The sequence below is a fragment of the Pipistrellus kuhlii genome, unplaced genomic scaffold (assembly GCF_014108245.1).
Source record: "Pipistrellus kuhlii isolate mPipKuh1 unplaced genomic scaffold, mPipKuh1.p scaffold_m20_p_5, whole genome shotgun sequence".
NCBI lineage: Eukaryota > Metazoa > Chordata > Mammalia > Chiroptera > Vespertilionidae > Pipistrellus > Pipistrellus kuhlii.
The window spans coordinates 23,965,978-23,988,769 of record NW_023425551.1 but is presented as its reverse complement, the minus strand read 5'-3'; the positions used below and the strand labels follow the sequence as shown (position 1 = coordinate 23,988,769).

The following is a 22,792-nucleotide window of genomic DNA, read 5'->3' as shown; positions in this document are numbered from 1 at the left end:
GAAATAAGCTCCTAATATAATATAAACATGATACACAGAGCAAAACAGGCTGTATATTCCTTTTTTTACCTTAAAGTGACACTGGTTGTAATTTTATGCCTGAGACTAACTCTCAAGGTTACTTAAGTATAGTGTTCACACCCAGGGTAGAGTTCTGTGTAATTTTCAAAGCTCAAACAAGCCCAGCCTACTCAAAAATATCTCCCCTTAGAGCCTGTCTCAAAATCATATTTGAAGCTTTTTTAAAATACTGAATTTATTATTCAGTGTGTAGAGAGAGGAACCAGTGCATTTGCATTAAAAAAAAAAAAAAAATCTCCCCAGTTGATTCATTTGAACAGTGAGAGCAAAAAATTGCTTGGTTACATTAAAAGACTGGGGAGGAGAGGGGTATCTTAGGTCCCTAATTTAAATGTTCAGATGAAAAACCATTCATCTGTCTTAGTCTGGTTTATTAGATTGCGTAGGTGAAAACTGTGCCTTGAGAAGGTTCATAAGAAATTTCAAAGATGGAAGCAAAGTTAAGAAACCTGTAGGCCTACCCCTGGCCACCGAAAGGAATCGGGGTGAGGATATGTGATCAAAGCAAAACTATAGAAGATCCATCCTGCCAGAAACAACGGTATTTCCTACTTTAAGCATATAATCCTTTCAACTTCATAAAGTAGGCTGAAAAGGGAAAACATGCCTAGCTATATTTTTGTGTTCAAGGAGATAAGTCTGGTAAATGAACAGCATTCAACTGCTGGTCGCAGTGTAACTAAACAATGCCAGTCAGCACAGGATGAGGTCAAACTGGGTTGAGAAATTCAGATAGGACAGACAGAGACACTATGTTACCTTTTATAATATAATACTCCTTTGTCAGAATTCTATTTCTCAAAAGAAATTTGTCTCACAAGAACAGTGCAACACAAGCCAAAAACAAAACAAAACCTATGTCTTTTAAGTAGTTTATGCATATAAACCTGACATTTTCTTAGGCTCCCATTACTTACCAGATCGGGACTTAATGATGTCACTGAACTCATTCTGCCCATCATCAGGCCTGGCCTCGTGTTCTCCATACTTGGCCATCTTCGCTGAGTTTCAGTAAAATCCAAACACTTTACTAAATCCTCCTTTTTTTTTTTTTTTTTTTTTTTTAAGGCATCAATACCTAAAGAGAAAAGGGAAAGTATGGACTTAAAAAAAATAGATATTCGCCGAGACGGGTTTGGCTCACTGGATAGAGCCTGCGGACTGAAAGATCCCGGGTTGATTCCGGTCAAGGGCATGTACCTTGGTTGCGGGCACATCCCCAGTAGGGGGTGTGCAAGAGGCAGCTGGTGGATGTTTCTCTCCCATCGACATTTCTAACTCTCTGTCCCTCTCAATTCCTCTCTGTGTAAAATCAATAAAATATACTTTTAAAAAATAGATATTCACACATTTAATATATATAATCATATACAGTTATATATTGTCACCATTTATTCAGGAAATATTTACTCAGTGCCTGCTATGTATAAGGCATATAATCCTTTCAACTTCCAGATATAAATGGGGAATGGGGATATGACTATCAAAAAGAGACATAGCTTCTGCCATCATGAAGTTTACAGAGACTAAGTGGTTAAGTATATAATTAATTATGCTGATATGTACAAACATACAAAGGAGACACACAGCATAACAGAGCAGGGCAATCTAACCTGCCCTGGGCAATGAGAGAATGCTTCCTTGAAGAAGTGACATTTGAGCCATGTTTTCAAAAGATGAGAAGAATTTAATTAGGTAATCCTTGATTGAATTCAGAATTTTCAAAATACACATTTTGGGATAACTTGGGAAATCTGAATTCGGGCGATATATTAGACAATATTAGACAATATTATTGTATCAGTGTTAAATTTCTTTAATTTTGGTAAATGGTTGTGTCATGCAAGGAAATGTCTGACTGTAGATGAAATAGTTAGCAATGAAGCATGATAATACCTTCAACTTAAGTTCAATAAGGTGTATATATATATATATATATATATATATATATATATATCACATATATGTGTGTCTGTATATGTCTATCTATATGTCTATGTTTAAATATACACAAATATACACATGCATACACAGAGTGAGAGAGAGAGAGAGAGACATATGAAATATTGGAAACTGATAAGTGGGGAATGTAGTTGAAGAATAGATGGGTGTTTAGTCTTATATTTTTCTAGTGTAGTATTACAGACAGAAAATGTTTGCGGCCTAAACCAGGGTAAATGGAAAGAAACGGGTGGATATGTGGGATGTTTAAAGACTAAGAAAAGAAGGTGCATAGGATTTGGGAACTGGTTGGATATGAGAGGCTCGGGGTACTAAGGGACAAAATGAACACCCAATTTGTTTTGCACAATTGAGTAGAGGGGGGGTCATTTACTGAGCTGGGGAGTTCTGGAGGATAAGCCTCTGCAGGAACAAATAATGAAAGTGGTTTGGATTTGCTGAGGTTGCGGTGCTTCTGAAATATATACGTGGAAATAACAAAAAGCAGTCGGGTATACAGGTCTGATCTCAGGTATAGTTTGAGTTAGATATAAATCTGAATAGTTATATGTTATGTCATTTTAGAAGGTACATCATATTAATTCTGCTGGGTACAGATATCATTCAACAAAATAGTATTAATCTTTAGTAATTAATTAGTCATGAACTTCTTTAGAATTTAAAAAACTAAAGATTCTGTCTTACGCCACCTTTTCTTTAAGAATATCAGACTATTGCTGAAACCGGTTTGGCTCAGTGGTAGAGCATCGGTCTGCGGACCGAAAGGTCCCAGGTTCGATTCCGATCAGGGGCATGTACGTTGGTTGTGGGCACATCCCCGGTAGGGGGTGTGCAAGAGGCAACTAGTTGATGTTTCTCTCTCATTGACGTTTCTAGCTCTCTATCTCTCTCCCTTCCTCTTTGTAAAAAAATCAATAAAATATATTTTTTTAAAATAAAATAAATAAATAAATAGATAGAATATCAGACTATTGCATTGCCCTAAAACCTTCTGGAACACATTGTCCCCCAAAACCCAGACAGATTCAGAATTCAATCAGCAGCTGGCTCTCTCCTAAGAGTCCCTTAAGCAGACCCCAAATGCAAATTAAATAAAGTAATCATTTCATTAGGACTATAACAGGCAACACATCCAAATATTAACCTGTGAAAAATGGATGATAATTCACATACCAATATTACAACACATATCAGAACCAGAATTTACTGCTAGTGAGGATTAGACACCTCAATTTTTTAACTCAAGGATGCATCATATAGTATTTTATATAATATAAAGTTATTTTATAATATATTTCATTTTGTATATTTATGTACTATTATTTTATATATTACTAGAGGCCCTGTGCACAAATTTGTGCATGGGTGGGGTCCCTCAGCCTGAGCAGCAAGCAGGGCTGATCAGGGCCATCTCACCCAGTCCCAATAAGGGCCCTTTGGAGCCGCGCACTAACCACCAGGGGGCAGCTCCTGAGTTGAATGTTTGCCCCCTGGTGGTCAATGCGCATCATAGCAACCATCAACCAGTCCTGTCAACTGGTCATAAGGGTCACTTAGGCTTTTATACAGAGAGAAGACTTTTATGATATGTAATATTCAAGGAAACGTCATGTTATTTCATAATAATATAAATATGTAATAATTGTTATAGTTTTATCCTTATCAGTCAGAAAAAGGGTGTGTTATAGTAATAAAAAGATCAAAATTATCTTAGAAAAAAAGTTTTGTATTAAAGAGTTGAAGCAGATGAAAACTGTGGTATATTCCTAAAGTTGTAGAAACAATTTACTCTTCAGTAGGGAGGAAAATGTGGATTGTGGGTCATAAGTCTCCCAAAATTTAGGAACATAAAAAAGTTTTATATTTTTTATATTTCTCTACTACTGTTAAAACTTTATGTGTTATTATGTGGTTACATTTTTTTCTGGGGGTACATTCCTGCAAAGATTTGCTGAATTCTTAAGTGTATTTTATAATATTCAAAAACCAAAAAGCTTGTTCAGAGGAATGCATATAAAATTTTATTACAGAAAATCAAGTTTGCCCAACAAAATTCTCTTAACCGGAAAGTAACTATTCCCTTTGAGAAGTATTTCTAATGCTCTCCATAACTGGTTTTAGCCAAAGGTCTTCACTTCAAAGCTTCCCAGAGACCTACCCTACTCCATAAAAAAAGTGGACTATTTATATAGGACTTTCTTTTTCACATTAATATTGGCTCATGGTTCTCATCCTATGGGTCATGAGCCACAGGCTGAGAACCACAGCTGTAGAGCCTAAGACCATCGAAAAACACACATACATTACTATTCATAACAGTAGCAACATTACAGTTATGAAGTAACAACAAAAATAATTTTATGGTTGGGGGTCACCACAACATGAGAAACTGTATTAAAGGGTTGCAGCATTAGAAAGGTTGAGGACCACTGCTCTAAATCGATAAATGCTGAAGTGGTTTATAATTGGTGGTCAGGAGACAGAATGGAAGTTTCATCACTAACAATGTGCCTTAAGGTGGCCCTCCGTTTTCACATCTGTGACACGGAGGGAAGGCCATCTTCCATACACAGCTGGCTGAGAAACAGAAGAAATGAATGGGGTATTGCTTTAGAAGTTTTAAGCCCTTTCCCTTTATTGTTACTAGTTACCGTTATTTATATGTAATGTACTGTTACCATTGCTCTATGTTTCTGTGCCCTGATAAGGATGTTCGCAAAGGTTAGCCAGGTCTTCTCGCTGAAACCAACACACTCCACTCACGGTTCACCCACATTTCCCTGGGAACATGGCTGGCTGTCGTATGGACCTGAAACCATGAGTGTGTGTCCATAAACCAAGCTGGGTGAAAGGATAGGGGATGGCCTTCCTGGGGAGTCTTTAATTTCAAAATAACATGGGAATTAAGCAACGTAAGGATACAAATACGTTCAATAATGTATGATGTTGATGGAAATGTGATGCTGATCCTTGGGCAAAAAAGTATTCATTCATTCACACTGGGGACCACAACCCTAGCTGGAGTTACCCAGGGAAAGGAAGGAGTCTGCCGCTAGGCTAGATCCATAGTAAATAAAAGACACCACCCAGCGCCAGGAGCTGCCATTCACTCTCGCAAGTGCTCCAAGGGAAGGTGAACACTACAGTGATTAATACTGTTTACAGGGCAATAAATTGCATGTAAAACACCCAAAGGAAAGTTAAAGAGCTGTCTCCTCGGGCCCATAAATAAGGGGAACGACTGCGTAAACCTGGGAACTCTGGAGGCTGAAGCCCCCAGGAGCACCTTTGCCTTCCTCCAGCTCCGCCGGCCCGCAGCCCTGTCCGCCCGCCGACGGCGGCCCCCACGCCCACCGGCAACCAGCCGGGCGGCCAACCCGCCCTCCGGAGGCCCTGCAACTGACTAGGCTGTGGATGCGGCTGCTGTCGCCAGGCCGAGAGGCGGGAGCTCCAGGCAGGTCTGGGACTCCATCAAACTTGTGCCCTCGGGGACACAGCTACGGTTCCACCGATACCCCTGGGGAAACTGACCCGGAGCCCCTGGTGATCCCGGCGAGCAGGTGGCTGGGAAAAGGGAGGCTCGTCCCGGGACGTCCCAGACAGGGGAGCCCTCAGAGCCAGTTTGGACCCCGGGCTCTTGTTCTTTGCAAAACAAATTGCGGGTCCGCGGGCTCTAGGTCAGGCACGATTTTCTCCCTCCCTAGAACAAGTCCCTTTCCAGGTCTAGGGGCTTGGGGGGATCCCCTTTAACAGCGTGCCTTGTAAAAGTTGCACAGCCTAAAATCGGTGCTTTGGAGGGGGGTGGGAGGGAGTTTGTAAGTGGCCTTGGACAACCAGAGCCTCGGATCCGGGGCCAAAGGTAGGGCATGAAGGACCTTACCGGCTGCAGGAGATGCCAAGAGTCGGGACCTCGCACCGACCCCTCTCCGGAGCCCCACCCTCGCGAGCAGCGCTGGCCCGGAGGTCCCACACGTTTCCTGCCAGGCAGACGGCTGGGAACTGCTCCCCGGCCCGCCGAACACGCCACCCTCTCGGAGAGGACACCTCCGGCCCCGCCTTCCCCGGCCGGGGCGGGTGTGACCGGCCACGTCCCCTCCCGGCGGGGATCACCGGCCCTGCGCCCTGGCCGCGCGGCGCACGGATGCGGGACTCTCAGCCCGGAACTGTCGGGGGAGTGAGGATCTTCCCCTACTAAACGGATCCCCATGGGACCTCCTCCTTGCTCCAAGTTTCAGTCCTTCTCTGCTCCGCCCCAGCGTCGCAGAACTCGGGTCCCCAGGAAAGTGTACGCCAAACTTGGTTACATCGCAGCCTCGGGCTGGAGAAGGAGCTGCGGACGCGGATCCCGGGCGCAGGAACCTCAGGGAAGCCCTTCGTCCTCCCGTCTCCCCGGGGCTTGGGTCCCCTTACCGGCGCGGCGCCTCAATAATGCATGCACTTACCTGCTCCGTGACCCGCGCCCGCCGCGCCTGCCAGCCGCCGCCGCTCCCGGCGGCCCAGGGCTCGTTTCGAGTCGTAGTAATCGCGGGGGTGCAGGGGGAGTTTGGGAGGATGTGTGCAAGCGTGAGTTCTGGGTGCAACTTTCAACAACAACAACAACAAAAGAAATAAAGAAAAAAAGAAATGTAGAGACCTAAACGAGGTCCGAAAGGGAGTAAGAATTCTGACACCCGATTAAAACTGCCCCTGGCTTGTGCAATCTTCCTGGCCAGCAGTAGTTCCGCCAAAAACAAAACAGTCCCGGTGCAAACCTGGAACCGGCGCGGAGGCACCAAGTTTGCCAAACACCGGAGAGTTTTCCGCCTGCAGAAACGACCCCAAAGCAGGGGGGCGCCGCGGCTCCCGGTGATCCCCCCGATCGGCTTCGGGAGCCCCGGGCTTCCCCTCGCCCGCGGCGGGAGAAAGCCCGCGGCAGGCAGGCTGCGGCCGCCCGCTCTCCCTCCGCCGCCCAGGCCGGGCGACTCCCCAACTTCGGGCGAGCGGCTCGCCCCTCCCGCTCCTCCTCCTCCCCGCGCTCCCCGCCCGCGGGCCGGCCCCTTTGTTGGAGCGGAGGCTGGAGGCCGGGGAGGAAGGGTGGGGCGCGGGATCGCTCCGTGGCGCCCTCCTGGGAACCGGCTCGCCGCTGGGCGCCCCGGGGCGCGGTCTCCCGAGGAGGAGGAGGAGGAAGGGGAGGCCGGGCAGGTCCAGTGCGCCGGCCGCTGCCGCTCCAGCTCCCCGGCTCCTCCCGTGCCCCGCCGCCACCAGCCCAGCAACTTTGTTTCGGGCGATCGGCCCCTCTCGCCTCCCAGTTGGGCCCTGGCCCCAGCCCGGCCCGAGTGGCCACCGCCGGCTGGGCCCCGGGGAACGTGGCGCCCGGAGTCACCTGACCGCGCGCCCGGTCGTTCAACGTCCGCCCCACGCGCCCTCCCGGCCGGTGGCGGCCGGCCCTGCGCTCCGCGGGCCTGGGCTGCGCGCCCCCGCCGCTCCCCAAGTCAGGAGCCAGCCTCGCGCGCGCGCACACACACACAATCCCCTATATTCACATTATCTGAAAAGGGGGGGCACGCCCCCTCCTCAGCCAGACTGGGCAGTTCTGGTGGTATGTTTCTCCTGCAGAGATAAATTTCCATTTGCTCCTCCACTCACTCTGGCTCAGTTGGCTGGCGTTCCTGATTTGTTGGCCCTCCTTTAAAGGGTATACTAGTATTTATTGTATGTAGTTTTCTTTGTGTCGTTTAAATATAAAGACAAACTTGAAATTTCGTTTTGTATTTATTCATGCCTACACATAGTGTTTGGGCTGACCTTATTTTCCTATTTGTCCAATGTACACATACACACAAACGTACAAACATCTATTCTAGAGTCCATCTCTAGGCTGAGGGGTTGGTTAAAAAATATCTGGGGAAAAGGGAGTTTGTGCTGTGTGTGCCTTTTTCATATTCCCGTGTGTTTCTGCAATTCTTTGTTAGTTGATCATCATGCTTTGGAGGGAAAGAAAAAAAAAACAACCTACGTTGTTAATTGGTATAAACAAAGAGGAAAGGTTGATTGATAAGCAAGCTCTGGGCTCTTGCTGATTTAGTATTTGCCAGTTAGTAAATATAAACCCCTTGGAGCCTTAAACAATTTTTTTCTGAAAGAATTCACTAGCCTTTTATTAGTTACTAGTGGCCCAGTGCACGAAATTCATGCATGGGGAAGGGGATGTCCCTCAGCCTGGCCTGCACCCTCTCCAATCTAGACTCCTATGGGATCGGGCCTAAACCCGCAATCAGACATCCCTCTTACAATCTGGGACCACTGGAAGATAGTTTTTCTTCAAGTCTCTAGTTTAACTTTCTTCCTTGAGGGTTTTTCTTCATATAATCCAAATAAAATCCAGAAGATTAATTTGAAATGGTTATAATCATTCACTTTCATTCACTCATTCATTCAACAAGTGACAATTTGGGGCCTGTGGGGTCTCCTGGAACTGTGAATGGTGCAAGTAAAAATCCCATAGAGATCTTACCTTATAGGACTTCAAATCTAGTGAGATAAGGCATGTAAACAAGTAAGGCTATGAAAGATCAGCAATAAGTATCAAAAGAAAATGACAGATCAAGTGTTACTTGAGTCTGGCTGTATTAAGGGAGACTGTTGTTTCTTTGAACTGATAATTCTACAGACCCTTAAAAGCTCTCATTGTGCACTGTTATCTTGCTTGTTGAGTTGATGGAAACCTAGATTTCCCCCTTAAAAATAAAAGCCAATTGGAGTGTTTGAGGATATTGTTACTTAAAATTATGTAAGTGAAAAGCACTTTGTAAATTGCAAAGTGCTATACAAATATTTAACTCAAAGGTTTTGAAAAGCACAATCTTTTGAGGACCTAGAATTTCTGAGTTTTTAAGTTCTTAGGGAATGTTTAGTTACATTTCTCCAAAGGCTGTAAGGAAAGGGTTATAAGGGACAACAGCCACCATCTGTGTGGGAGTGACTCCACCCTACGCTACAGTTTCAGTGGCTTATGGGGTGAATCTCGTGCTCTATCTGTTTCTAGACCAGTCCCCCTCATGCACAGACTGGTATTCTCTGTGGGCCCTGGATAAGGGGGAACAGAGAATTTCCTATTGATGAGATGACCAGGAGGACGGAAGCAGGTCCTGCGAAATCACATTTAATGGCAGATTCTGACCACAGAGGGCTACATTTCCATAGCAAATAGTATCATCTACCTCTGCAGCCTGAGAATGGAGTTGGGGAGTGAGAGAGAACCTGCAACCAACATTCAACCTGTAGTTCACACGGCAGGGACATGGGCCTGCCATGACCATGCTCAGGGGGCTGTGTATGCCCACTTCAAGATCAATGTAGAGTCCTCAGAGAAAGTGATAGGAATGTGGCCCAGGGTCTACCATTAACCCAACAGTCATCACAGAACAGTGAAATTTTAAGAAAATTGATCTTCTGTCATTGGGCTAAAGCTCTTGACATAGGAGAAAATCTTATGATATGAGTCATGTATATGCAGATTCATATATAAAGATATATGCATATGTATGTATATATAATATGTAGAGAGACATAATTCTACATAAATATTGGTCATATACAAGGAACAGCATCCTAATACAAGAGCCAAAAAGGAGACTCTCTACTAAACTTTGTGCAGGAATACATAAATGCAGTTTCTCTATAAACATCAGAGACACAATGTATAAAAAGCAAGACACTCCTTCAGTTTTACACTTGGTGTTGACTATGAATAAAGCCCTACGTGGAAGTGGTTAAGAGAGGGACAAAGGTTAGGGAATTCAGCTTTTCTTATCTTTTTCAGGTCAAGAAAGTATAGATCTGTAGCTTACATATAATAGATACTGGAATATTTGCTGAAATGGTTGCTGAATTCTTCAGTTCAACATCTAATACATATCATGCAATCTGAAGATAGATATAAATGAAATCTTTGTGATACAATTAAGGGGAAGAAGGAGGAGGAGGAGGAGGAGGAGGAGGAGGAGGAGGAGGGGAATAATGAATCTTATAAAAATAATTAGCATGAAGGAAGAGTTCTTATAGTGTGGTGAGCTAAAGAATCACCAGGGCCTGGACTTCCAGTCAAGATGGTGGCTTAGGTAAACCCTGTGCTCCCCTCCTCCCACAACTACATCAGAATTACAACTAAATTATAGAACAACTACCCTTGAGAACCACCTGAAGACTAGCTGAACAGAACTCCTATAATTAAGGATATAAAAAAAGAAGCCACATGGAGACTGATAAGAAAGGCAGAGGCTTGGAAAGGGCTGGTCCCCTGCCACATGTGGTGGTTAAGAATCAGAAGGCCTAGCTTGGGTGTGGAGGCTCCCCTCAGGGCTCCCAGCCTAGAGCACCGGTATCAAGAAAAGGTGTCCCCACAATAACTGTAAAAACCAGCAGGGATTCCGTCCAGTTGAGGTGGAGGGCTACTGAGGACTCAGACATTCCTCTTAAAGGGCGTGAGCACAGACCCACTTGCCCACAAATGCTCGCAGCTTGAACAGCTACAGGGACATGTGGGGCGGGACTGAATTGTCTGGCTTCAGGGGGAGGGCTGGAAAGACAGCTCTCTCTGACATGGAAGTGCTGGCAGGTGGCATTATTACTTGGTTGATCACTCCTCTAACACAGCCAGCAGGCACAGATGGCACCATATCTGAGTCTCCATTAGCCTGGTTAATACCACTCTAGCCACACCCTGGTGATTTTCTGAGACCCCACCCCACCGAACTCAAGCACCTGGTTTGAACCTCTGTTAGCAGTTGTTCCTCACAAACTGCCTACCTCAGCCCACACTGCAGACTTTCCTAAAAATCTCTCGAAGGTCCACAAATCCAAAGCCCTGCACCTCCTGCTACGTGGCCCCCAACACTAGTGGCAGCCAGCCTTAGTTCATAGCACAGTGTCTCCAGGCACCTCCAAGTCCAGCACAGGCAGTTACCAACCGTAGATCACTTTATAGTTCCTACCAGATAATCCCCAACTGAGCACAGGCAGTGGCAGACCTGGGCCTGCACTGGAGCTCCTAAGAGGCCCCAAAACCAACACACCTAGTGGCTGGCTTCAGACCACACCAGAGCACGCCCCAATCAGCTCCACAAATGACACACCCAAAAGGTGGACTCAGCAGGCACCAGTGCCCATGTAAAGTGAATGCAGTTCTGTGGGGTCAGCCCCGGGAAGAATAGCTCATCCATAGTAACAGCCAGTCCTCACTGTCAGGCAGACTGAGGGTTAATCCCATTGCCATTCCAACAGCAATCAAGGCTCAACTACAATACGAGGGCACACACAACCCACACAAGGGACACTCCTGGAGCACTTAACCCAGGTGACCAAGGAGTCTGCACGAGACCCCACAAGACCCCTACTACATAAGGCCACTCTACAAGCCTGGGAGATGTAGCAGATCTACCTAATACATGGAAACAAACACAGAGAGATAGCCAAACTGAGGGAATAAAGAAACAAGTCCCAAATAAAAGAACAGGACAAAACTCCAAGAAGAGTTAAACAAAATGGAGGCAAACAACCTATCAGATACACATTTCAGAACACTGATTATAAGGATACTCAATTAATTTAGGGGAAAATAGATTAAATCAATACAAACTTACACAAAGAGATAGGAATCATAAAAAGAACAAGTCAGAAATGAAGAATACAGTAACTGAATGAAGAATACATTAGATAGCATCAACACTAGATTAGATGAAGCAGAGAATAAAATTAGTGATTTGGAAGACAGGTAGGGGAAACATCCAATTGGAATATGAAAAAGAAACAAGAATTTTAAAATGAGGATAGTTTAGCCCCAACTAGTTTGGCTCAGTGGATAGTGCCAGCTGCATACTGAAGGGTCCCAGGTTCAAGTCCCACAGACCTGGAATCGAACCAGTGACCTTTTGGCTCCTAGGTAGACTCTCAACTACTGAGCCACACCCAGCTGGGCTATTTAGGATTTTTGCATCCACATTCATCAGAGATATTGGTCTGCAGTTTTCTTTTATTTTGTTATCCTCACTGGGTTCCTATATATTAACAATGAAATTTCAGAAAAAGAAATAAGAAAAACAATTCCTATTGCAATTGCAACAACAACAACAAAATAAGATACCTAGGAATAAACTTAACAAAGGATGTGAAGGACCTATATACTGAAAACTACAAAGTATTATTAAGAGATTGAAAAAGGTACAGTGAAATGCAAAATTATTTTGTCTTCATGGAATGGAAGAATCAACATAGTTTAAAATGTCCATACTGCCCAAAGCAGTATACAGACTTAATGCAATCCCATCAGAATTCCAGTGGCATTATTTAAAGGAAACACATGAAAAATAGAAGGGAAAACATGAGCAAGTTAAAAGGCTGATCCAGAAAAAGATTTCTCAAACACAGACTAGAGAAAACAATTCACCAACAAAATAATTTAAGATTTCTGAAAATTATAGGATATATAGTTCCAGTGGGAAAAGGCTCACAAAGTATTCAACAATGAAACTAAATCCTCACCAAGATACATCATAAAGATATTTCAGAACATGGGGGACAAAAAGAAGATTTATAAGTTTTCAGAGAGGTGTGGGGGAAAAAAGATCACATACAAACTAACAGGAATCAAAATGGCTCTGGCCTTTTCAATAGCAATAAAGGAAGTTAGAGGAAAACAGAGCAATGCATTCAAAATTTTGAGGGGAAATAATGTTTAGCTAATATTAATTATCTAGTTCACTTTTTCCCTAAGTGTGAGGGTAAACATCTTTCAGTGAAAAACTTTACCCCTCCTTCACACATGCACACAACCTTCTCATAGATACTGAAGGATATGTACAACCAATACAGTGAATTAAGCCAAGAGAAAGGAAGATGTGATTCATGGGATAAAAGAGAGCCAACACAGGAGAAATACAAAAGTAATTTCGCACCCAGGACAATGCAGCAAGCATGGGGGCCGCCCATCCAGACTCACACAGACCCAAATGCCTCAGAAGAGACTTGAGATAAAACTAATATAAACATCAATGCAAATAAATGTATCAAAAATATTTAAACGTCTGCTGGACATGTGTACACTGAAAACTAGGCAAAAAAAAAAAAAAAAATAAGTGTTCTTAACTAAAAGAAAACTACAAGTAATCATAGTTTACTAGATGGCTCAACAATGAATAGCCTACAGAGTCATAATAACATGAAGTCAGTCAAAATTACAGTAAGTCTGTTGGGAGCATGAACAGCTCAGAAGTGCTTATGAGTGGGTTTTGTAGGAGTGGAGGAGACAAGATATCTAATCCTCGTCATGACAGTAAGTCAATAGATAATATCTAAAACCTAAAACACATACACACAAGAAATAATATTACAGGTTTGTTTCTTAGAGATATGGAGGAAATAGTTGAAGAAGTAGCTTTAAAAGTCCAAAGTAGATAAATGTTCTGGGAAAGGGATTATGAAGGAAAGAGGCTGGGAACTGATATTTGTCTTTACAAACTCTGTAGAATTAGCTGTTTCTTAAAAGTATGTATACATTTAACTTTAATAAAAGTAACAAAATAGGCTTATAGAATTCATGAATTATGCAGAATAATACAAAAAGCAATGGTTTATGGTTGGAACCAGAGACTCAAACCTAAGTACAGAATGAAGACCATGTTATGACTTTCATGGGCACTTTTGACTTTGAGGGCAACTACAACAACAATATCAATATAGTAATAGCCTGGTGCACAAAATTCGTGCGAGGGTGGGGGGTGGGGGTGGGGGAGGGGTGTTCCTCAGCCCAGCCTGCACCATTTCCAATCTGGGACCCCTCAAGGGATATCCAACTGCAGGTTTAGGTCTGATCCCTGTGTGGCTCACCTGCCTGCCTGCCTGATCACCCCTAACCATTCTACCAGCTGGCCTGTTCGCCCCCAACTGGCCCCCCTTGCCAGCCTGTTCGCCCCCAACTGCCCTGGCCTGATTGCCCCTAACCACCTCTGCCTCAGCCCCACCACCATGGCTTTGTCTGTAAAGATGTCCGGAAGGTCTCCCGGTCTAATTAGCATATTACCCTTTTATTAGTATAGATAAAAACATTTGTGATGTAATTTTACTTTTCACCTACATCTTTAGAAACAAAGTGTTGATTGCTTCAACCAACTGAAATGGGAATTATTAAACTAAACACAACACATGACATACTCTTCATGCATAAGTATGAAGATTGTAACTCAAAGGCCAATGTCAGGTTAATTTTACAATAATGGAGAAAGAATTGGAGATATAAAAGCTTTTTAATATTCTATCCAGTTGAGAATAAGCCTATGGGAAATTGACAATACATCTAACAATTTTAATATCGGTTTACATTAAGTTGCTGGGTTCAAGCATTTCAACATATTATTGCTATGAAATAAGTTTAGAAAATATTGCATAAAACAGTTTTGTACTAACAGTGTTGGGACCAGAGCTAATAAAGGTTTATTATTTATAAGTGTTTTGAATAATAATACTTCACACTTCTGCAATTCTATAATTTCTCTAAGTACTTTCTCTTTTTGCTTAGATGTGTTTCTATCCTTTTCATATGAGCAAATCTAAAACTGAACTTCCTTTTAATATTATCTCCCTTTCTTGAGTTACTCTATCCAGTTGGTACCACAATTCTCATCACTCTAGCTTGAACCTAGGATTCTTGCCTTTCCTTCTCCCCAATCTAATTGGTTAATAAGCTTTATTGATTCTTCCCATCCCTAGCTCCCCTTTCTATCTCTGTACTTGAGCTTTTGTAATGACTTCTTAATTGGCCTCACTCGTCCAACTCTCGATTTCAATCCATCCTATACTTGGCCATCACATTAGCTTGTTAATATGACAATCATGTTGTTCAAGTCTTTAACAGTTGCCAGTTGCCTTCAGATAAAATCAGCCATTTCAGTCTTGTAGCAAACTACGCTTTTGCTAATATCGGACTTTTTTATTCATTTTTTGTTAGTAGGTCTTTTATAGCCTGTCTCCATGCTTTGGCCATTCTATTCTTTCTTTAGAAGTGTCCTCTTTGTGGGAACCCTTAAAAAGACCCTCGTGATTAGGGCCCACTCAGGGTCCGGTTTCTGGAGGAGACCACACACTAAAATGAAGAGAGAGACTTAGAGTTAATTTGGGACAAATCGGGGGCCAGGCGAGAGTCAACCTCTAGTGGAAAGACTCTACTAGGCTCTGGCCTTGCTATCCCTTTTATTGAGGCTGCTATGGGATACACCCATTACTCTTAAGCAGCTTTGGGAAACACCCATAGCCCTTAGGCAGGTAATAAGTGGATTATCATATCAGTAAGGATTTACATGATTACAAGATGGGGAAGTTGCCTCAGTTACCATTGTCTCAATTAGATAGGGAGTGGTTGGCTATGGAGAAAGAATTGGAGACATAAAAGCTTTTTAATGTTGTATCCAGTTGAGAATAAGCCTATGGGAAATTGACAATACATCTAACAATTTTAATATTGGTTTACATTGTTGCTGGTTTCAAGCATTTCAACATATTATTGCTATGAAATAGGTTTAGAAAATATTGCATAAAACAGTTTTGTACTAACAGTGTTGGGACCAGAGCTCTGACCTTTCAGAGCTTCAAGGTTGACCAGCCTCTTTCTATTAGTGAGACAATGATTGGTTTCTGGCATCCTTGTGATTTTTCTCAAGTCCATCTCTTTTCTTGAGTAGTTGTTTCATAACTATTGTGTCCTTTGGATTCTTAACACTTATTGTCAGTCTATTCATTTTAAAATGTCATATTTTGCCTTTTATGGTTAGTTATAGCCTCCTATTCATGTATCTTGTCACCTGAATGAATTATAAGTTATGTGGGGCCCAGAGGTTGTCTGATCCTAACATGGTGTTGGTCGTATGGTATGTTTCCAATAGTTGATTGATAAAGAAAAAATATTTTTAGCGGATCTTTTTTATTTCCATTATAGATACAGAGCATTATAAAAAAATATATAGCAATATGAATATACTTAATACCATGGAACTATACACTTAAAAATTATTAAGATATAAATTTTATGTTACATACGAGAGTCCCGATGCATGAAAATTTATGCATTGGAGGGTGGGGGTCCCTCTGCCTGGCCTGCTCCCTCTCACAGTCTATGAGCCCTCAGGGGATGGAGGTGGCTCAGCAATCAGGGGAAGGCAATGCCCCCATCACACCTCTGCTACTGCCACTGCCTGCAGCACAAGCCTTGGCCGGCCCTGGTTACCTGAGCTTCGGGTGGCTCTGGGCAGCTGGGCAGCTGCCATCTGAGGCTTGCCTGTGCCTTGGGCTAGCCCTGGGCAGCTGGGGGGCTGAGGGTGGGTCCCCCCAGCGGAGCTGAGGGGACTGGGCACTGCCATCTTGTAATGCTGTGATGGTCAATTTGCATATTCCCTCTTTATTAGATAATTAAAATTATATGTCTCAAAGTCTATGTTTTTAATATTAGAAAAGTTTAATGTATTATACAAATGGTTTATCAAAAATGAATGTGTTGAATGAAAAGTCCTAATTCTATCCGAGACTAACTGTGTGATGATTGCTTAACCTTTGAACCTCCATGGCCTGGTCTGCAAAGTGAGTGGATGGATTCACCACATGACCTCTGAAGGCACAGTCTGTGAGTCTGTAACTTTACATCTCTCAAGAGAGCACACATCATCTCCAGAATTATGGGAGAAAGCTAGCTGGCTCCCTTCCCAGATTCACAAACCAGACCATGCTAAGTGAGCATAACCTATTCCACTCCCAGCCCTGAGGATTCTAAAAACAGCTTGGGAAACTGATAGCAGCTGTAAATTTGGAGGATTGTGCTTCTGCCCCACCCCTGCCCTTTTTTCTGTGTATTCTGACTGGGTTTATATTCTTCCACCATCCTGCCTTCGTAGCATTCACTGTACACAGCCGCACTGGGAAGGAATAAACCCCTCTTCTTGGTAGCCCCTGCACAGGCCTTCAGCTCCAGCTCTTCCGGCACAGTGGGGGAGGGGTATGGAAAGGCGTCTTTTCTTTCCTCAACTACAACATATCCGGGAGTGCTTGGGGAAGCAGGTTTCATTAAATAACGTACATAGTTTTTGAACAGACTATTAACTTCAGATTTGAAGTGGTGAGACTTTTGTCTGCTTTGCAATTGCAAAACCCTTCATATTTATATATTGATATATATAGCATTACTCATGTTTAATTTACATATATATTAACAAATATATATAGTTAATTTTCCTACTTTGGGAGAAAAAACACTGTTCTTCTGATGGCTGTCCTTTGAAATAAATTATGAAAGCTGAGTCGTTGGTTTTTTTGCATTTTTTTGTTTTTTTTTCAAATAGTAGGTTTTGTTGGAGTTTGCAAAAATCTGTAGTTCATCTTTTGGCTCAGGTTAGTTATAATAACTATAAATCTGTCAACCAAAAAGGCAATATCATTAATAGTTTTTAAGAGTGCTAGCATGTTGTGAAATTCCAAAGGTTCCATTTATACATGCAAAGCTTGGGCAGAAGAGGCGAGAGGGGGATTATCATCTTAATTGTAGATCACTCCCCCACCCCACTTTACCAGGAGTCCTGAACAAAGGGGGAAGCCACATGCTTTAGGGCTGAGATCACCAGACTGTCAACCAATCTTTGTTTTTTTAAAAAAAAGAGAAAGAGTGGGGTTGAGGGGGAAGGGGGAAATTTCTCACTGTCTTTCACTTAATAAGTATTTAATTATTTAATGACCTGACAATTTCTCTATAGGATTTAAGACAATGTATATAACAATTAAATTTAAAACTTGAAATTAAGTGGGTGAGGAGGAAAGCTGAACACGTTAGAATTATAGGCTAGAAAGATAAGACGGGTCAGGAAAGAGATTAAAACACAAAGATAGGTGAGCAAATTTTTGCTTATTTCTTGGTGTACAACCATAATTATTGTGACTAACTACCCTGGTTTAATTATCAGAAAATGCTGTTACCGGGCCATTTCCAGTAGAACCTTCTTCAAGAGTTATTCCATTAAGTGGCTCAATCTAACTGTGCCCAAGCCCTACATATTTTGCTTATCTTCCTTTGGCTAATGGTATGGTTTGTCAATATTAACTTGAAGGGTTGCTGCATAACAGAGCCAAGATTCCTGGGGCTAACTTCCTTAAATTCTAGAAGTCGTAATGTTCATTTTTCTGTCATTATGATTGATTAAGTCTGGAGCTGATGGATGAATAGTGTGGTTTCTCTCTGGCACCTCCTTGACCTTGACCTCCAGCCTTTCCAGTGGTTACCTGGAGTAGCCAAGTGTTTGGATTTTGCCAAATAGAGACTCAGTGGTTATCTTCCTTTCTCTGGTTATATTGGAAAGAGGCTGATCTGTCAGTACTTTGGTTTCTAACACCAGTCGTGTGGTTTTGTGGTTACACTGCAGTTTCTTCAGAACATTTCCATACTACTTTAGATTTTTTCCAAAAATTTCATAACCAACACACTGTGTGTGTGTGTCTGTGTGTTTAAACATACATCTTATTTTTTTATTTTTTTATTTTTTTAATTCTCACCCAAGGATATTCTTTCCTTTGATTTTCAGAGAGAGTGGAAGAGAGAAGGAGAAACAGAGATAAACACTGATGTGAGAGAAACACACTGATGGGTTGGATGAGTTGCCTCCTGCAGGAACCTGGGCCTAGACTAGGGAGGAGCCTGCACCCGAGGTACATGCCCTTGACCGAAATCAAACCTGACACCCTTTGGTCTGCAGCCCAATTCTCTAGCCACTGAGTCAAACTGGACAGGGCTAATTAACACACTTTTTAAATATTAAAAGTAATACTTTCTTAAAAAAAAAAATTAGAAATTCTTCCTAAAAAGGAAACTCAATCTTAGAATATTTATCAGCTTCCCTAAAAACTAAGCGTTTCTATCTTTAACAAAGATATTCAGCCCACAGGCCAGGCTGGAGGTGGAAAAGGTCACAGAAGAATTCTTTCAGAGGAGAGAGTATAAATGTGTCCACACCCCTTTGATGAATCAGAGACAGAAAACTAAGGGCTGCGTGACAGCTCATACTCTAAAGAATTCTGGAGCTGGAAAAGAATGTTGCCCTCAGGCTTATAATTTCTGAGCTATATTTCTCCTCTCAAAGTTGGTCTTAGGCAATGGATGGCATAAGTGGAGGGTGGGAAGAGGAGGGAGGGGGAAAAATAAAAAATAAAAGAGAAAGAGAGAGAGAGAGAGAGAGAGAGAGAGAGAGAGAGAGAGAGACAGACCACGGCTTCTAGACTCCTTTTTGGCCATTTTGTTCCACTGTAAGATCATGCATCTTGATTTTTTTTGGGGGGGGGCGGGTGTATAACTGACATACAAAAAAAGCTGTACATATTTAATGTATTTATCTTGGTGAGTTTGAAGATAAGTATACACCCATAAGACCATCACCATGAGCAATGACACAACCCTAACCATCACCCCTGAAAATGTCCTGCCTCCCTTTTTTAAAAAGTAAGATCTACTCTATTAATAAAGTTTTATTAATGGTATGCATTATGTTAACTGTATGCTGTGCAGCTTTGACCTATATCGCCTTGACTTCTTAACAAGAAATTTTTTTTTTTAGTCAGCCAAAAAAAAAAAGGTCATTGGAAAGATGAAAGGATTGAAATCTCTTCTTCTGAGGCTCATAGTAAACATTTCTTATAACCTCAGAACTCTTAGGTAAAATATTCATTGATATTTATTTCATGAAAAACTGTTAAATAATGAATATTTCTATCTAAACTGAATAAGCAATATATCAGAGAACATATTCCCAGCTCTGCCACTCACCGGTTCTGACTTCAGGAAAATATTAACCTCTCAGTTTTCTCACTTATAAAATAGTGATAATAACACCTACCCCATAAAGATTTGTATGATTCAATGAATATAACACATAAGCTCATTTAGCATAGTTCTGAAAACCTGGTGCTCAATAAAAGACAATCATTTTTTAGATTTTATTCAACAGTCCAAATTTTTTAATGCTTTTCTCTGGTTTTATTATAAGGCTGAACAAAAGCCTTATAGAAACCTTATTTCTCTCACAAACATTACAAATAGGTGTAATATCTATATTGTGCAAATAAAGAAATAGAAACTTAGTGCTATGGACTGAATGTTTGTGACACCCTAAAACTGATATATTGAAGCCCTATCCCTCCTCCACATGATAATATTTGAGAGCGGGATTTTTGGAAAGCAATTAGGTTTGAGGGTAGAGCCCCCACAGTGAGATTAATGTCTTTATAAAAAAGGGGAAAGACCAGATCTGTCCCTCTCCCTCTCCCTCTCCCTCTCCCTCTCCCTCTCCCTCTCCCTCTCCCTCTCCCTCTCCCTCTCCCTCTCCCTCTCCTCTCCTCTCCTCTCCAAATAAGGATATAACAAGAAGATTCCCTCTACAAGCCAAGAAGAGGCCTCTCACCAGGAACCATGATCTTGATCTTGAACAACCCATTCTCCAGATCTATGAGAAGTAAATGTCTGTTGTTTATGACACCAACTCTATGGTATTCTGTTATAGCAGCCTGATGTGACTAAGATACTTAACAAGGCTAAGTAAGGTCACCCAAGGATCTCATGGCTAGAAAGCAGTCATACCAGAATTTTGAATATGTGTTTGACACCAAAGTCTGGACTTTTTCCATAAAACCATGCTGCCACCCTATGCAAGAGAAAGGCTACTTTGGTTCCTTCAGATGGAAAGCTCCCCTAAGCCAGCCTGAATCTCCCCGGTACATTTTGTTATCTGTGTTACCTGACTTCCCTGTGCCTTGGTTTCTTTATCTATGAAATGGGAATAATAATAATACTTTTATCTCACAGTTGTCGAGAGACTTATATGAAGGTATATGATGTATTTAGGACAGTGCCTGGCATGTAGTAAATGTTGGTATCATCATCATCATCATCATCATCATCATTACTATTTATAACCTTGGTATCAACCCAGATTAGTCTTTAGAATATGGGACAAAAGAGCAACAAATATTGAGTTTTAAGTATGGACTGTGAGATTTTATATAGTATAATATTAGTGTATTACTCATGGAATATGAACTTCGTGGTTTCCTGAAGTCATCCCTGAGAATTTTAAAGCAGAAATTAGCTGGTCACTCCCAGCAGAGCGTTTAAAAAATTGTTGTCGCCCTAAATGGTTTGGCTCTGTGGATATAGGGTCAGCCTGATAACTGAAAGATCCCAGGTTCGATTCAGGTCAAGGGTGTGTACCTTGGTTGCAGGCACATCCCCAGTAGGAGGTTTGCAAGAGGCAGCTGATCAAGGTTTCTCTCTCATCGATGGTTCTAGCTCTCTATCCTTCTCCTTTCCTCTTTGTAAAAAAAAAAAGAAAAAAAAATCAATAAAATATATTTTAAAAAATTGTTGTCAACCCACACTTCCATCTCTAAACTGACTCCTACCCGCTCCACCCCCACTACCCTCCTCATGCCAGACCACTAATCAGAATCTGCAGGGGTGGGCCCGAAATACCTGTCAACATGTGCAGTCTTCTCATCTAGCTCATTTAAAACAATGAATAAATACTAGTAAGACCCAAGATGTTATGGGATTTCCCCCAATATTTGGAGCTCTTTCTACTATAAAATACTAACATTTACACAGGTGTGCTGCCTGATTGATTATTGCCAGGACAATGTTTGGTCCTTGTCAGCCAAAAGAATGATACACTCAATAGGAACTAGTCACACATACCCACCTCTTCACACCTGGGGTGTTAGGAAGCTGAGGATTGGAGGAAGATGTGAGCGGCAGGTATCAAAGCTCTTCTCCCTTCTTCTGTGAACTAGGGTGACAGACATGGAGAAAAAGTCATTCAAGCAGGCTTGGATTCTGGGTCTGGCACAAATATTGATACTATAGGATTCTGCAATGTAAACATGTAATTCCTCTTCTATTTGCCTTAGCCCTTGTTGAAAGACAAGCCTAGGTTAGCCTTTTAGAAGCATCTTATCTCTCTTTTGTATTTGTAACCAGATGTGACTTCTTTTTCTGTTTCGGCTGCTGTTGACACTGGGGTTGAGGTTGAACCCACTGATCCTTTGGAAGATGCCTAAGTTGCTCATTTACTTACTCTCTGACAAGGTTAACTGTGCTTGTAGACACACCAAATGGTTTTCATTCCAAAAATGTTTCTGTACTGTTGACTTGTAAACATAGCCTTAAAATCAACAGTCTTTTGTCTGTGAGCTCCCAGGTATTTCAAGAAATCTAAGACAAAAGTGGGGAGGGGGAGGGGAGAAAGAGAAACTCTTTTGAAACCAATTGGTAAGTATAATCCAACAACTGCCTTAACTATTTTTAAGAAATATGTGAAAGCAATCTTTTTTGAGAGTAGTTTCTAAGTATCTCTCAGGCAGGGATACCTATAAAATGTGGGGAATAGCTTAGTCACCAAGAGAAAACTAAGAGAATTACTATCAATACCTAGTCTTAGCCAGTTAGCAGCTAAGCTGGAAGAATGCCTATTGCTAAGAAGGATGGTTCTACTTTTTTAAAAAGGAAGAAAAAATTTACTCATAGGAACTTGTTTTCACTTCTTGATACAGATAATCCCTATGTGAAGTACTTCCTTTGGGTCACCAGGAACATAGAATTAGAGGCAATACATTTTTAACCTGGCTGTTCTTCCTCCTGAAGCCCAAGAGAAAGAAATGTTCCCCTGGTAAACACTGTGCATTTCCATTATCGTTCCACTCA

General features: G+C 42.1%; 1 protein-coding gene across 1 annotated transcript in view; it reads right to left on the bottom strand.

The window, feature by feature from the left end:
* Positions 1-6,934, bottom strand: part of UTRN (utrophin) — a 341,169-nt gene extending 334,235 nt beyond the window's left edge. The window contains 3 exon segments of the mRNA XM_045572887.1: positions 999-1,159; positions 6,486-6,623; positions 6,795-6,934. Of these exon segments, the coding sequence (XP_045428843.1) occupies positions 999-1,077 (79 nt within the window). The 5' untranslated portion in view covers positions 1,078-1,159; positions 6,486-6,623; positions 6,795-6,934.
* Between the last annotated feature and the right edge of the window lie 15,858 nt (positions 6,935-22,792).